General features: G+C 44.9%; 1 protein-coding gene across 7 annotated transcripts in view; it reads left to right on the top strand.

Annotated features, from left to right (window-relative positions):
• Nucleotides 1-16980, top strand: part of EVC (EvC ciliary complex subunit 1) — a 90944-nt gene that overhangs the window by 12916 nt on the left and 61048 nt on the right. For 6 of the 7 annotated variants that reach the window (XM_032632637.1, XM_032632633.1, XM_032632638.1 and 3 more), the window contains exons 3-5: nucleotides 698-781; nucleotides 2869-3101; nucleotides 4535-4619. In XM_032632637.1, the coding sequence (XP_032488528.1) occupies nucleotides 698-781; nucleotides 2869-3101; nucleotides 4535-4619 (402 nt within the window). Of the gene's footprint in view, nucleotides 1-697; nucleotides 782-2868; nucleotides 3102-4297; nucleotides 4454-4534; nucleotides 4620-16980 lie in introns of those variants that run through there. The other variant, XM_032632639.1, reaches the window with a different exon arrangement.

Here is a 16980-nt window from a genome sequence, read left to right as displayed (position 1 = left end):
ATCTGTCCATCTGTCCATCCATTCATATGTCTATCTATCCATCCATTCATCCGTCCATCCATCCATCCATCCTTCCATCCATCCATCCAGCCTTCCATCCATCCATCCATCCATCCATCCTTCCATCCATCCATCCATCCATCCAACCTTCCATCCATCCATTCATCCATCCATCCATCCATCCATCCTTCCATCCATCCATCCAACCTTCCATCCATCCATTCATCCTTCCATCCATCCTTCCATCCATCCATCCATCCATCCAACCTTCCATCCATCCATTCATCCATCCATCCATCCATCCATCCTTCCATCCATCCATCCAACCTTCCATCCATCCATTCATCCTTCCATCCATCCATCCAACCTTCCATCCATCCATCCATCCATCCATCCATCCTTCCATCCATCCATCCAGCCTTCCATCCATCCATCCATCCATCCATCCATTCATCCTTCCATCCATCCATCCAACCTTCCATCCATCCATCCATCCATCCATCCATCCTTCCATCCATCCATCCAGCCTTCCATCCATCCATCCATCCTTCTAGCAAGTGAGCACTAAATGTGCTTATTATGGGCCCTTCCCGAGGCCACTGTTACAAATGGGATGTGGCATTTTGGAAACTCTTGGTGGTTTGTCCTTCATTTTACTGAAAGCCCCCATGCCATTTGTTTTTTTCTCCCTTCCCAGGAATGTGAGCCATCTTTCAATGGCAATATCACAGCGTTTGCACTGAAGGCAAAAGTCGTCTACCCCATCAATCAGAAGTTCCGGGTGAGAGTCCTGAGCTCCGTCTTAGAAATGCAATTAACCAGTAATGTGCTAGAGATTGGGGTAGGAGAAGGGGGATTAAATGTGCAATTTGGGGTCCTATTTGAGGATTTTATGGCAAGTCATTTTAATAGAGATAATTTTGTGGCTTTGTAATGGAGCATAACTTTAGGGTTAATCCATTTTATGACAGTGCTGTCAGGGACAGGGTATGCCCATGGTATATGTAGCAAGGTATCCACAGGGACACCAGGTGACGGCACAGTAGGGCAGCATCCGCCCTGACCTTTTAACACTAGTACAAATACTAACAAGTTACTAACATTAATCCTTACAGACCCTGGGACTAATGCCAGCAGCTGACGCTGAACATTTACTGCCGGGCTGGCTCAGTGCTAAGCATTTGTCATACATTACACATTTCAGTATTCCTTGCAACATTCCTAGAAGGTAAATAATATTGTTCTCTCCACTTTATGCATAAGGAAACTCAGGCCAGGAGAGGTTAATGATCTGCTCAAGGTCATACTGCAGGAAGTGGCAGGGCAAGAGTCGAACCCTCAGGTCTTACACCCGGAGCCAGGAGTTCACACCTGTGGCTGGGAGTTTTGCAGAGAGCAGCGTATTCCTTGATGCTTCAAGGAGCCCTCGGCCTATGTGATGCTCCACGAAAAGAATAGTTCCCTGGTCAAGTGAGTTGAGGAAAGTGCTGCCTACTCCCCTGGAGATAAAGAGGACAGACTCAAACCCAGCTCCTATCTCAGCCGTTTACTCTTGGCCATTTCCTGACTTCTCAGGACCTCAGTTTCTTCATCAATAAAATGGGGGTAAAGGGCCCTCCTGCCTCACCCAGTTGTCTTGAGGGTGAGACAGGGAATTAGGCATAGGGCTTAGAACAGTGTGTGATGTCTGTGCACTCAGTACGTGTTCAGTGTTTTAAATTATTATTTGCTTTTGAGGACAGCCAGAGCCTATCGAAGGCTCTGAGAATTCCTGTACCAAAGAAATGATTCTACCTTGTTCACGCAGACTTTCCCAAACTAATTTTTCTGTGGGACCCTCACCGTGAGCAGTAACTGATTATAGTTCATGGGACTGCTCCCCGGAACACACATTGGGAACCACTTCCTTCACCATCTGGTGGGTGCGTGAAGGTGCAAAACTCCCAGACGTGGGGCATTCATTCGTCATCAGCACCCGTGCTAGGCAGGCTCTGTGGTGGGCACTGGTGATTATCCAGTGGTCAGGAGAGCACTGTCCTCACCCTGGAGGCCCTCCCAGCCTGGCGGACATTGCAGGATGGCGTGTGATAGCAGGCAGGACAGAAATGACCAGGGTCCTGTGGAACCCGGTGTGGGCCAGGCCCGGGGATCAGGGTAGGAAGATTCAGGGGTCTGTGTCTGGAGGGAGGGATGCTTCAGCCCAGCAGACAGTGAGTTAGGGGTGTTTCAGGCAGGGGGACAAGAGTCTGGAAAGGCTCAGAAGCATGAAATGATAGTGAGGGTTGGAGCTGGCCACCAGCTCAGTGCTACCTGGGCATGCACCTCTGGGGGCAGCAGGAGACAAAGCTGGACATAGGGATGGCTGACATTTGCTGAGCTCTCTGGCTGTGCCAGGCACTAGGCTATGACCTCATGTGGTCATGGCAGTGCAAGGGGCTTGAGTTCCTCGTTAAGGGGCTTTGAGTCTATCCGAGGGCAGGTCAGTGGACAGAGCGGGCCTGGGGTCTGGGTCAGCAGCCAGAGAGGTGGGGCAGGGCAGGCGGGCTGCTGGGGAGGTCAGAGCTGGCGGCTGAGGGTGGGTACAGGTGGGCCATCGGGGAACAGACCCAGACTAATAGCTGGAGGGGAGGAGCCTGGTGCAGAGGGGCTGGCCTTTGGGGACAAGTGATGTGACAAGAGCTGTGATGAAGGCCCCTAGGGCCGTGGCCATGCCCCTGGGGCAGAAGCTCCACGATGTCCACTCATACCCTCCCTGCCTGTCCCGGCTTGGCCTTCCTGGGAGCCACCGCGTGTGTCACTGGCGGAATTACGGAAACACTCATGATGGGTCATGTGGATTGAGAGTACACTTTCTCTCCTGCCCCCCAGCCTCTGGCCGACGGTTCCTCCAACCCATCTCTGCACGAAACCTTAAAGCAGGCAGTCTTGCCGAACCAGCCCGTGGAGGCATCGCCTTCCAGCAGCCTGGGGAGCCTGAGCCAGGCTGAGAAGGACGACTGCAGCTCCTCGTCCAGCGTCCACTCGGCCGCCAGTGACGACAGGTTCCTCGGTCGCACCTTCCTGGGGGCGAGCAGCTTCCCCGAGGCACTGACCTGCGAGAGGTGAGGAGGGGCTGGGATGGAGGATGCAGACTGATAGGCTGTGTCATGCTCAGTGGAGGAAGTGGAGGCCCAGAGAGGTTAAGGACTCAGCCACGGACACACAGCGACCCAGTGTCAGAGTTGGAGCTGAATGTGTGCTGTTGGCCAGCGTGGGGGTCAGGGAGCCAGGCCTGAGCCCTGGGGAGAGACAGAGGGGACCTCCTTTAATCACTGACCTGCCCCATGCACTGCATAGCAGCAGCTAGCACTGGTTAAGTGTCTTCTGTGTACAAAATATTAAGCACTTTGCAGGGATTAATTCTCTTTTGAGCACGAGGAGAAGGTCTGTCTTATTCACAGCTGTGCACGACCACCCAGTGGGAGCCTGGGACAGGCACAGTGATGAGCAAGTATTAATCAGTCAGTGAATTAATTCCTCTTAACAGCCCTATGTTGTTACGGTTGTGTAGTAGGTGCTAATATTGCCCTCATTTTCAAAGAATAAAATGAGACACAGAGAGGCAGAGTGACTTGCCCAAGGTCACGCAGCAGGTGAGTGTTGGAGCCTGGTGTGACCCCACCACCTTATCTTGCAGCCCATGCTCTAAATCACCAAACTGTCCAGCCCAGAGTAAGGCTTAGCACCCAGTAGGTGCTCAAAAAACTAGTCAGCAGGTTTGCACGTCAGTCCTCAGGCCTCTCTCAGATCTGAATTTCCGTGAGTCCAAGGAGCCCTGGGTGATTTGAACCAGGCATGGCCTGGCTCAGGGCTGTGCAAAGAGTGGGCTCAGAACCCTGAGCTTGGTGTTGACTCTGAAGGTGGACCCGGGAAGGAGGGACTTCGTTTAATTGCAGCTTTCTTGGCTCCCCTGCCTGGCTGGGAAGGGGTGTTTCTTCCCATTCGGACGAAGAGGACTTGAACAGTTCAGGGGGGAGTGTAATCATTTAAAATGCATTTGCCTATGTCAGAGAAAAGGTCAAAGGCCTTTATCTTCACACTGTCAGTTATCTGCCCCCGTGACCACGTGACCACTACTTGATTTCTCTGACCCTTGACTTCCTGAGTCAGTTTCCTCATCTGTAAATGGCTGTGAGAACGTGTACACGATGGCAGAAAGGAAGGATGACACGTGACACTAGACAGGAAAATGCCGGGGGGGGGTCTGGGGGGCATGCTCTTTTTCATCTCTCACCTTCCGTCTCTTCCTGTGTCCTGTCTTTGATGTCTCGGACAGCCGTTTCCTTCTAGTCGCAGGTGGGTTTCAGATGGCTACTTGGATTGCTCCTTGTGTACCTGGGGTGGCTGTGAGCGATCTCTGCATGCCGCAGAATTTAAAATCTGGAGTCAGGATGCACCGTGGCTTATCCTGCAAGGATGTACTGATAACTCGGTAACCTTACCCCCCACATCAAATACTCTGAAAGTCTCTTCTGTTTCTCTTTGGACTTTTCAGCTTGGACCTCGACTTGTGTATCTACAACCTTCACTTGAAAGACCTGCTGCATCTGGACACGGCGCTGAGGCAGGAGAAGCACATGGTAGGTAGAGCACTCGGGACCCGGGAGACAGGCTCTCCGTGTGCATGGAGTCCCGGAGACCCTTGGGAAACGGGTGTCGGTGACAGCGGAGCCGCCACAAGGGGAAGGCAGAGCAGGGTTAGGCGTCCGACCACAAAATTGAAAAGCAATTCGTGCCTGCAGACGGGTAGCAGGATTTACTTTACCCAGTGCCATTGGGGTTAAAAGCAGAAAGCTGTGTACCTACTCTCTGTGCACACCTCCTGATGGAGACCAAAGAGAACAGGATTTTTAGCGGAATGATAATAGTGATCATAAGATTTATGAGTGCTCACTATATACTAGGTCCTGGGGGTGTTACACAGGTGGTTATTTTAATGCTCACACAACCTGGCGAGGTGGGTGCCATCCTTATGTCCCCTTTACAGATGGGGAAACTGAGGCACAGAGTGGAGACTGGCCCTAAGTCATAAAGTTCTAAGTTGGGGCTGAGGTGGGAAGTTGAGTACCTGCTCATGGGTGTGCATTCTCCGAGTGAAGGAAGGAGAAATCAGAGCCATGGAGGAAGCAAGATTGGTCTCTGCCAGATGCACATGGATCCATACTGGATCCAGGTTACAGAAAATCAGAGGGATGAGTCCCACTGTAGCTACAGAACCTTCATGGGTTAGCCAGGCAGCAAGGCCACTGGGGTTAAAAAAAAAAAAGAATTATTTCGGGCTTCCCTGGCGCAGTGGTTAAGAATCCACCTGCCAATGCAGGAGACAGGGGTTCAAGCCCTGGTCCAGGAAGATCCCACATGCTGCGGAGCAACTAAGCCCATGCACCACAACTACTGAGCCTGCTCTCTAGAGCCCGTGAGCCACAACTACTGAGCCTGTGTGCCACAACTACTGAAGTCTGTGCACCTAGAGCCCATGCTCTGCAACAAGGGAAGCCACCGCAGTGAGAAACCTGCGCACTGCAACGAAGAGTAGCCCCCGCTCGCTGCAACTAGAGAAAGCACGCGCGCAGCAACGAAGAGCCAACGCAGCCAAAGATAAATAATGAAAATGAAAAGAATTTAAAAACAGAATTATTTCTCCATGAGACACATCCTCTGAATTACTGAATGAGGGAGGAGACCTACAGAGAGAACGGAGGAGAGAGAAGGCCTGTTGGGAAGAGAAAGGGAGGGGTAGATGGAGAGAGTGACAGAGAGACAAAGATAGGCCCACAGGTGCTTCACTGTAAACAGGAGAAATAAAAGAATATTAAGTTGAGGATGCAACAGAAAGAAATTTTGCTCTGTGTGAGCAGAACGGGCCTCGTAAACAGGTGCCAGTATTTGAAACCATAAGTCATCCTAGGATTCCAGAAATCGAGCCTGTTCCTACAGCCCCACAGACCTCTGTGCGGAGGTTCATGGACATGAGGCACGAGCCCACCTGGTAGCTGCAGGCTGCTTTCACTTAGCCACACCTGGTTCTGCTTGGGGGCAGGTGGCCCTGGCGATTTTCTCAAAGGCTGTGCTCCCTGGAGGGTGATGGTTTCTGTGCTCAGAGCCCCATCCAGCTGGTGAGTGACGTGGTCCTGGCCCCTCGCCCCTGGAGCAGCCAGCAAATGCCCACAGGGAAGCAGCCTACTGTCATGAAGAGAGCATTCACTGTCACTCATCTGTGGGCAGCCTCCCCGCCCTTCTGGACACAATACTGGGGACAGTCCCTGCCTTTATGGAGCCCACTGTCCAGGAGAGAGATGGCACTCAATGGACTGCACAAAATGCACAGAGGCAAAAAGTATGACAAAGCGAATGATGGAGTACCATGAGGGCATGTAAGAGAGGACCTGAGGGCGTGTAGGCTTCAGGGAGGTGGTCAGGCTTCCCTGGAGGGAGATACTTAAGCTGGAACCTGGGAAAGTTCCAGGAGCACCAGATTAGGAATTAGAAACTTGGGTTCTAATCCACCCTTTGACACTTAAGAGCTGTGTGACTTTTGTAAGTCACTTCCCCTCTCTGGGCCACTTTAGGAAAGGTGTGAAAATAATATACTTCCAGCTTTTACTCCATGGAATTACTAGAAGTGAAGTCCCACTTTGAAAGTTCTCTGTAGGCAAAGTTCTGGGCTCTGTTGGGCTGTGTGATCTGTGTCATCACAGCATCATTTATGAAACACTGAAACTCTGCTAGGCTAAACACTTTAAATGTCTGATCTCATTGAAACCTCAGTGCTGTTCCACTCATGAGGAACCTGAGTCTCAGAGAGGTCTAGTCAGTTGCCCACGATCACACAGCTGGTAAACTGCAGAGTCAGAACCCAAATGAGGTTTGTCTGAGTCCAAGGTCTGTGTATCCTCGGAGCCCAGAACAGTGCCCTACACATAGTAGGTGCTCAATGGAAATGTGTCTGGTTGACACCGTTGCCACCCTGGGAGAGCTGCTTTCTAAGCATGGCCTTCCATTCACTGTAGGGCATGTCTTCATTGTGTGTAAGACCTAGAGAAACATGGGGAACAGGAGGGAACCATGTTACACAAAGACTTCAAATTTCATTTCTCTGGTAGAGATCCACTATCACAGGTCAGGATTCAGAAGTGACTCAGACCAGATGTGACCGCCATGCAGCCAAGAAGCTTAGAGCTCTCTAGTGGCCCTTGAGGAGGAAGACACTGGTGCTGGGCTTGTCTAGGAAGTGGAGTTGTAACCTTTAAAAGCAGAATGGCGGAAAAGAAAATAGATCGGGGATGTGGGAGGGGGGTGGCTAATATCAGAGGAGCACTAGGACTAGCGGATTTCGCCTGGTGCTGGAAAATTCTCTATCTTGATTGTGGCAATACATGGGGGAAAATTGCATAGATCCACATGCACACATATACGCACAAATGAGTGCATGTAAAAATGGGTGAAAACTGAGTAAGGTCTGTAGTTAACTGTATTGGACCTATGTCCATTTTCAGGTTTGATATTGTACCACAGTGATGTAAGATGTCACCCCTGGGGACAAAGCGCACAGAACTCTGTACTGTTTTTCATCTTCCTCTAAGTCCATAATTATTCCAAATTAAAAAGTTTTTACAATTCAAAGGAATGTAAATGTTACTGATTCAGTTTGTGGTCAAAAAGAAAATAGATTTGAGATTAACATCTTGAGAAAAGAATGTTACTGTACATAGCCTCAGACTTCAGTGGATGGAAAGTCAAGACAGTTTTTGTCTTTTTAGAGCTTATTAGCATTGGCAAGCATAATGAAGGTTGGTGAAGAGTTCTGGGTCTGTCCCTCATGGATGTCCCTTGTGACATGAGGCCAGTTGTCCAGATTTCTCAACTGAGAGTTCCTCATCTGTAAAATGGGGAATATTGTACCAACCTCCCGCTCTGATGATCATTTGAGATAATATATATATTAGCCTGGCACAGAAGAGTGTTTAACAAACCTTAAAACAAGGATCATAAACTATGGCCCTTGGGCCAATCTGGCCATACCTATTCTTTTACACATCACCTGTGGCTGCCTTCATGCTGTAACAGCAGAGTTCAGTAGTTGCAAAAGAGATAGTATGGCCTGCAAACCCCAAAATATTTACTTTGTGGACATTTGGAGAAAAGCATTTGCTCACCCGTGCATTTAAAAATGTCTTACCACGGGGGCAGTCCCAGATGACTGCGTAGGAAGATCCTGTTCTCACCTCCTCCCATGGACACACTGAATCTATAGCTACGTATGAAATAGATCCCTCTGAAAAAGACCTAAAAACTGGTGAACAGCTCCTTCATGACTAACACTCTTGGCATACCCTCAACAAGTGGGACCCATCAGGAATAAACTAGGCTGCTGCGGAGCAACTAAGCCCGTGAGCCACAACTACTGAAGCCCACACGCCTAGAGCCCATGCTCCACAACAAGAGAAGCCACCGCAATGAGAAGCCCACTCACCGCAACGAAGAGTAGCCCCTGCTCACTGCAACTAGAGAAAGCCTGCGTGCAGCAACGAAGACCCAACACAGCCAAAAATAAATAAATAAATAAATTTTTTAAAAAAGAAAAGAATGAGAAAGAATAAATTAGGCTGCTTAGATAATCACAAAGGTTTGAGAGACAACCATGAGCTAGGGCAAGGTTGAAAGATAAAGTTCATCTTTTACAAGGCCACTTCTTCAAGACTGGGAGAGGTAGCTGTTTTGCCTAATACATAGAAACAAACACAGTCAATCAAAATGAGGAAACAGAGCAATATGTTCAAACAAAAGAACAAGATAAAACGTCAGGAAAAAAGCCTTAATGAAAAGGAGATAAGTAATTTACCTGATTAAAGAGTTCAAATGGTCATAGAATGCTCATCAAACTCGGGAGAAGAATGGATGAACAGAGTGAGAATTTCAGCAAAGAGATAGAAAATATAAGTACCAAACAGAAGTCACAGAGCCAAAGTATACAATAACTGAACTGAAAAATACACTAGGGGGTTTAACAGTAGACTAGGTAAAGCAGAAGAAAAAAATCAGTGGTCTAGAAGACAGGGCACCCAAGCAGAACAGCAAAAGGAAAACAGAATTTTTAAAAGTGAGGATAGCTTAAGGGACCTATGGGACAATATCACATGAAATAACGTTCGCAATGCCAGGGGTCCCAGAAGGAGAAGAGAGAGAGGGGCAGGAAACATATTTAAAGAAATAATGGCTGAAACTTTCCTAACCAGGGGAAGGAAACAGACATCCAGATCCAGAAAGCCCAGAGAGTTCCAAAAAAGATGAACCCAAAAAGATCCACACCAAGATACATTAAGATTTAAAAGTCAAAAGTTAAAGAGAGAATCTTAGAGCAACAAAATTAAAAAACAACTTGTTAACTACAAGGGAACCCCCAAAAGACAATAAGCAGATTTTTCAGCAGAAATTTGCAGGCCAGAAGGAGTGCCATGATATATTTAAAATGCTGAGAGGCAAAAACTTCCAATCAAGAATACTCTACCCAGCAAGGTTATTGTTTAGAATTGGAGAGATAAAGGGTTTTCCAGACAAGCCAAAGCTAAAGGAGATCATCACCACTAAAGCAACCTTACAAGAATTGTTAAAGGGACTTCTTTAACCTGAGAAGAAAGAGCATTAATTAGTAACAAGAAAGCATACAAAAGTAAAAATCTTACTAGTAAAGGTAATTATATAGTAAAGGTAGTTAATTAATCACTTATAAAGTTGGTATGAAGATTGAAAGACAAAAGTAGTAAAAATATAACTATAATAATCACAGAAACACAAAATAAAAAGATGTAAAATGTGACATCAAGAAGCATAATATGTGTGTGCCAGGAGCAGAGGGTGGGTGGGAAATGTAGAGTTTTAGATTGCACTCAAACTTAATTTGCTATCAACTTAAAATATACTGTTAAATATATAAATATTATATGAGCATCATGGTACCCACAAAACAAAAACCTATATTAGATACACAAAAGATAGTAAGAAAAGAATCTAAGCAAAACACTAAAGAAAGTCATCAAACCACAAGGGAAGAGAGCAAGAGTAAAAGAAAGGAACAGAAAGTAACAACAAAACAGCCAGAAAACAAGTAACAAAATGGCAATAAGTACATACCTATCAATAATTACTTTAAATGTAAAAGTACTAAATTCTTTAATCAAAAGACATAGAGTGACTGAATGGATTAAAAAAACAAGGCCCAGCTATATACTGCCTACAAGAGACTCATTAAAGATATATGTACACAAGTACACACATGGACTGAAGGTGAAGACATGGAAAAAGATGTTCCATGCAAATGGAAAGCAAAAGAAAGCTGGTATAGCTATACTTACATGAGAAAAAAGTAGTCTTTAAAATAAAGATTGTAATAAAAGAAAAAGAGGGGGATTATATAATGATAAAGGGGTCAGTGCAACAAGAGGATATAACATTTGTAAATATTTATGCGTCCAATATAGGGGCAACTAAACATCTAAAGCATATATTAACAGATCTAAAGGGAGAAACTGACAACAATACAATTATAGCAGGGGGCTTTAATATCCCATTCACAATGCATTGATCATCCAGACAGAAATTCAGTGAGGAAACATCAACCTTACAGTACGCCTTAGACCACATAGTCTTAATATATATAAACAGAATATTTCATCCAAAAGCAGCAGAATTCACACTCTTCTCAAGTGCACATGGAACATTCTCCAGAATAGATGATATGTTAAGTCACAAAACAAGTCCCAATAAATTTAAGATCAAAATCACATCAAGCATCTTTTCCAACCACAATGGTATGAAATGTTAAGTCACAAAACAAGTCCCAATAAATTTAAGATCAAAATCACATCAAGCATCTTTTCCAACCACAATGGTATGAAACTAGACATCAGTTACAGGCATACATTGGAGATATTGTGGGTTCAGTTCCAGATCACTGCAATAAAGCAAATATCACAATAAAGTGAGTCACATGAATTTTTGGTTTCCCAGTGCATATGAAAGTTATGTTTACCCTATACTGTAGTCTCTTAAGTGTGCAATGGCATTATGTCTATGAGAACAATGTACATACCATAATTTAAAAATACTTTGTTGTTTAAAAATGCTGACCAATATCTGAGCCTACAGCAAACTGTAATCCTTTTGCTGGTGAAGGGTTTGAAATATCACAAGAATTACCAAAATGTTACACAGAAACACAAAGTGAGAAAATGCTGTTGGAAAAATGATGCCGATAGACTTGCTCAACACATGCTTGCTACAAACCTTCAATTTATAAAAAATGAAATATCTGCAAAGTGCAATAAAGCACAGTTCAATAAAATGAGGGATACCTGTACAGGAAGAAAACTGGAAAAATCACAAATATGTGAATATTAAACAATGTGCTACTGAACAGCCAATGGGTCAATGAATAAATCAAAGGAGAAATCACAAAATGCCTTGAGACAAATAAAAGTGGAAATATAATTTACCAAAATCTATGGGATGCAGCAAAAGCAGTTTCTAGAGGGAAGTTCATAGCCATACAGGCCTACCTCAAAAAAACCAAGAAAAATCTCAGAAAAACAATCCAATTTTACACCTAAGGAACTAGAAAAAGAAGAAAAAACCAAGCCCAAAGTTAGCAGAAGAAAGGAAAATAAAGATCAGAGCAGAAATAAATGAAATAGACTTTGAAAAAAGCATAGAAAAGGTCAATGAAACAATGGCTGGTTCTTTGAAAAGATAAACAGAACTGACAAACTTTTAACTAGCTTCACCAAGAAAAGAAGAGAATGGGCTCAAATAAATAAAATCTGAAATGAAAGAGCAGTTACAACTGATACCACAGAAATACAAAGGATCATAAGAGACTACTATGAACAATTATGTGCCAACGATTGGACAACCAAGAAGAAATGGATAAATTCCTAGAAACATGGACTCTTCCAAGATGGAATCATGAAAAGAGAAAATCTGAATAAACTGATTACTAGTAAGAGGATTGAATCAGTATGCAAAACTTCCCGACAGACAAAAGTACAGGACCAGATGGCTTCACTGGTAAATTCTACCAACACTTAAAGAAGATTTAATACCTATCCTTCTCAAACTCTTACAAAAAATTGAAGAGTAGGGAATGCTTCCAAACTCATTTCACTAGGCCAGCGTTTTCCTGATACCAAAACCAGACAAGGATGCCAGAAAAGAAAAGAAGAAAATTACAGGTGAATATCTCAGATAAACATAGATGCAAAAATCCTCAACAAAATATTAGCAAACCAAATTCAGCAACAGATTAAAATGATCATATATCATAATTAAGTGGGATTTATTCCAGGAATGCAAGAATGGTCAACATGCACAAATCAGTCAACATGATATACCACATTAACAAAATGAAGGATAGAAATCATACCATCTCAAAACAGAAAAAGCATTTAACAAAATTCAACATGCATTTGTGATAAAAACTCAACAAAGTAGTATAGAGAGAATGTACCTCAACATAATAAAAGTCCCTATATGACAAACCTGCAACTAACATCATACTCAACAGTGAAAAGCTGAAAGCTTTTCCTCTAAGATCAAGAACAATACAAGGATGCCCACTCTCACCACTTTTATTCAACATAATATTGGAATTACTATCCAGAGCAGTTAGGCAAGGAAAAGAAATAAAAGGCATCCAAAATGGAAAGGAAGAAGTAAAGCTGTCAGTATTTTCAGAAGACATGATTTTATACGTAGAAAAGACTGGACAAAACCTTTTAGAACTGATAAATTCAGTCAAGTTACAGGGTACAATGTACAAAAATCTGTTGTGTTTCTATACACTAAAAACAAACTATCAGAAAGAGAAATTGGGAAAACAATCCCATTTACAATTCAATCAAAAAGAATAAAAGACCTAGGAATAAATTTAGCTGAGGAGGTGAAGAACTTGTACACTGAAAACTTGACATTGATGAAAGAAATCAAAGAAGCCACAAATAAATGGAAAGATATTCCATGTTCATGGGTTGAAAGAATTAGTATTGTTAAAATGTCTGTATTACCCAAAGTAATCTACAGATTCAATGCAATCCCTATCAAAATCTAAATGGCATGTTTCAAATAGAACAAACAATCCTAAAATTTGTATGAACCCACAAGACCCCAAATAGCCAAAGCAGTCTTGAGAAAGAACAAAGCTGGTTATGTCAATTATTCTTCAAAAAAAAAAAAAAGCGCCTTACTACACAAATATGTCTAACTGACCTTTGACAGAGGTGCAAATGGAGTTCAGTGGAGGAGTGATAAGCTTTTCATTAAATCATGCAGTTGGACATCCATAAGCAAAACAAAATGAACCTCAAGCTAAACCTCATAGCTCATACAAAAATTAACTCAAAATGGATCATGTACTTAAATGTAGAATACAAAACTATGAATCTTTTAGAAAAAAAAAACAAAGGGGAAAATCTTTGGGATCTAAGGAAAGAGTTCTTACATTAACACCAAAAGTGTGACCCATAAAACGGAAAACAAATTGAAACTCATCAAAATAAAAAACTTCTGCTCTGCAAAAAATCGTGTTAAGAAGATGAAAAGACTGAGGCAATATTTTGCAAGCCACATTCTAAGAAAGGACTAGTACCTAGAATATATGAGGAACTCTCAAACCTCAATCCTAGAGTCTGTCATACAGAGTGAAGTTAAGTCAGAAAGAGAAAAACAAATACCATGTGCCAACACATATATATGGAATCTAAAAGAAAAAAAAAAAACTGTTCTGAAGAACCTAGGGGCAGGACAGGAATAAAGATGCAGACGTAGAGGATGGACTTGAGGACACAGGGAGGGGGAAGGGTAAGCTGGGATGAAATGAGAGAGTGCTACGGACTTATATATACTACCAAATGTAAAATAGATAGCTAGTGGGAAGCAGCCGCATAGCACAGGGAGATCAGCTCCATGCTTTGTGACCACCTAGAGGGGTGGGATAGGGAGGGTGGGAGGGAGACTGAAGAGGGAGGAGATATGGGGATATATGTATATGTGTAGCTGATTCACTTTGTTATAAAGCGGAAACTAACACACCATTGTAAAGCAATTATACTCCAATAAAGATGTTAAAAGATAATAATAGAAAAAGAAATAAGTAAACAATCCGATTAGAAAATGGGCAAAAGACATGAACAGATTATTTCACTGAAAAGAATATATGGCTGGCAAGGAAACACACACAAAAGCACATGAAAAGATGTTCAACATCATTAAGCCATTAGGGAAATGCAAATTAAAACCACATGGGGGGGGGGGACCTTGAAGATGGCGGAAGAGTAAGACGCGGAGATCGCCTTCCTCCCCACGGATACACCAGAAATACATCCACACGTGGAACAACTCCTACAGAACTCCTACTGAAGGCTGGCAGAAGACCTCAGACCTCCCAAAAGGCAAGAAACTCCCCACGTAACTGGGTAGAGCAAAAGAAAAAACAGAGACAAAAGAATAAGGACGGCATCTGCACCAGTGGGAGGGAGCTGTGAAGGAGGAAAAGTTTCCACACACTAGGAAGCCCCTCCGCGGGCGGAGACTGCGGGAGGCAGAGGGGGGAGTATCGGGACCGCGGAGTAGTGCACAGCGACGGGTGCGGAGGGCAAAGCGGGGAGATTCCTGCACAGACGATCGGTGCTGACCGGCACTCACCAGCCCGAGTGGCTTGTCTGCTCACCCGCCGGGGCGGGCGGGGCTGCGAGCTGAGGCTCGGGTTTTGGTTTTGGACGGAGCTCAGGGAGAGGACTGGGGTTGGCGGCTTGAACATAGCCTGAAGGGGTTAGTGCACCACGACTAGCCGGGAGGGAGTTCGGGGAAAAGCCCGCACCGGCCGAAGAGGCAAGAGACTTTTTCTTCCCTCTTTGTCTCCTGGTGCGCGAGGAGAGGGGTCTAAGAGCGCTGCTTAAAGGAACTCCAGAGACGGGCGCGAGCCGCGGCTAAAAGCGCGAACCCCAGAGACGGGCGCGAGCCGCGGCTGAAAGCGCAAACCCCAGAGACGGGCGCGAGCCGCGGCTAAAACCGCGGACCCCAGAGACGGGCGGGAGACGCTAAGGCTGCTGCTGCCGCCACCAAGGGGCCTGTGTGCGAGCACAGGTCACTCTCCACACCCCTCTTCCGCGGAGCCTGTGCAGCCCGCCACTGCCAGGTTCCCGGGATCCAGGGACAACTTCCCCGCGAGTACGCACGGTGGGTCTCAGGCTGGTGCAACATCACGCCGGCCTCTGCCGCAACGTCACGCTGCCTCTGCAGCCGCAGGCCCGCCCCGCACGTAGTGCCCCTCCTACCCCCATCCCCCAACCCCCGGCCTGAGTGAGCCGGAGGCCCCGAATCAGCGGCTCCTTTAACCCCGTCCTGTCTGAGCGAAAAAACAGACGCCCTCCAGCGACCTACACGCAGAGGCGGGGCCAAATCCAAAGCTGAGCTCCTGTGAGCTGTGAGAACAAAGAAGAGAAAGGGAAATCTCTCCCAGCAGCCACAGAAGCAGCGGATTAAAGCTCCACAATCAACTTGATATACCCTGCATCTGTGGAATACCTGAATAGACAAGGAATGATCCCAAATTGAAGAGGTGGAATTTAGGAGCAAGATCTATGATTTTTTTCCCTTTTCCTCTTTTTGTGAATGTGTACGTGTATGCTTCTGTGTGAGATTCTGTCTGTATACTCTTGCTTCCACCATTTGTCCTAGGGCTCTATCCGTCCATGACTTTTTTTTAAAAATTCTTTTTCTTAATAATTAAGTTTAATTGTAATAACTTTATTATACTTTACCTTCGTTCTTTCTTTCCTTCCTTCCTTCCCTCCTTTAGACAACGAATCACCCCAAATTGAGGAGGTGGTCTCAGGGAGCAGGATTTATGATTTTTCCCCCTTTACCTCTTTTTGTGAAGGTGTATGTGTATGCTTCTGTGTAAGATTTTTTCTGTATAGCTTTGCTTCCAACATTTGTCCTAAGGTTCTATCCGTCCCTTTTTTTTTCTAAATATTTTTTAATTCAATAACTATATTATACTTTATTTTATTTTTACTGTATCATCTTTCTTTCTGTCTTTTTTCCTTCTTTCCCTCCTTCCTTCCTTCCTCCCTCCCTCCCTCCCTCCCTCCTTTCTTTCCTTCTTTGCTTCTTTCTTCCTTCCTTCCTTTCCTCCTTTTCTTCTTTCTTTACTCATACTTCTACTAATTCTCCCTACTTTTTCTCCCTTTTATTCTGAGCTGTGTGGATGAAAGGCTCTTGGTGCTCCAGCCAGGAGTCAGGGCTCTGCCTCTGAGGTAGGAGAGCCAACTTCAGGACACTGGTCAACAAGAGACCTCCCAGCTCCACAAAATATTAAACGGTGGAAATATCCCAGAGACCTCCATCTTAACACCAGCACCCAGCTTCACTCAACGACCAGCAAGCCACAGTGCTGGACAACCTATGCCAAACAACTAGCAAAACAGGAACACAACCCCACCCATTAGCAGAGAGGCTGCCTAAAATCATAATAAGGCCACAGACACCCCAAAACACACCACCAGGCGTGAACCTGCCCACTAGAGAGACAAGATCCAGCCTCATCCAGCACAACACAGGCACTAGTCCCCTCCACCAGGAAGCCTACACAACCCACTGAAACAACCTTAGCCACTGGAGACAGACATCAAAAACAACGGGAACTACGAAAGTGCAGCCTGCAAAAAGGAGACCCCAAACACAGTAATATAAGCAAAATGAGAAGACAGAAAAACACACAGCAGATGAAGGAGCAAGATAAAAACCCACCAGACCTAACAAATGAAGAGGAAATAGGCAATCTACCTGAAAAAGAATTCAGAATAATGATAGTAAGGATGATCCGAAATCTTGGAAGTAGAATGGACAAAATGCAAGAAACAGTTAACAAGGACCTACAAGAACTAA

The sequence above is a fragment of the Phocoena sinus genome, chromosome 5, assembly GCF_008692025.1.
Source record: "Phocoena sinus isolate mPhoSin1 chromosome 5, mPhoSin1.pri, whole genome shotgun sequence".
NCBI classification, from domain to species: domain Eukaryota; kingdom Metazoa; phylum Chordata; class Mammalia; order Artiodactyla; family Phocoenidae; genus Phocoena; species Phocoena sinus.
This window is presented reverse-complemented; position numbering and strand designations above follow the sequence as displayed.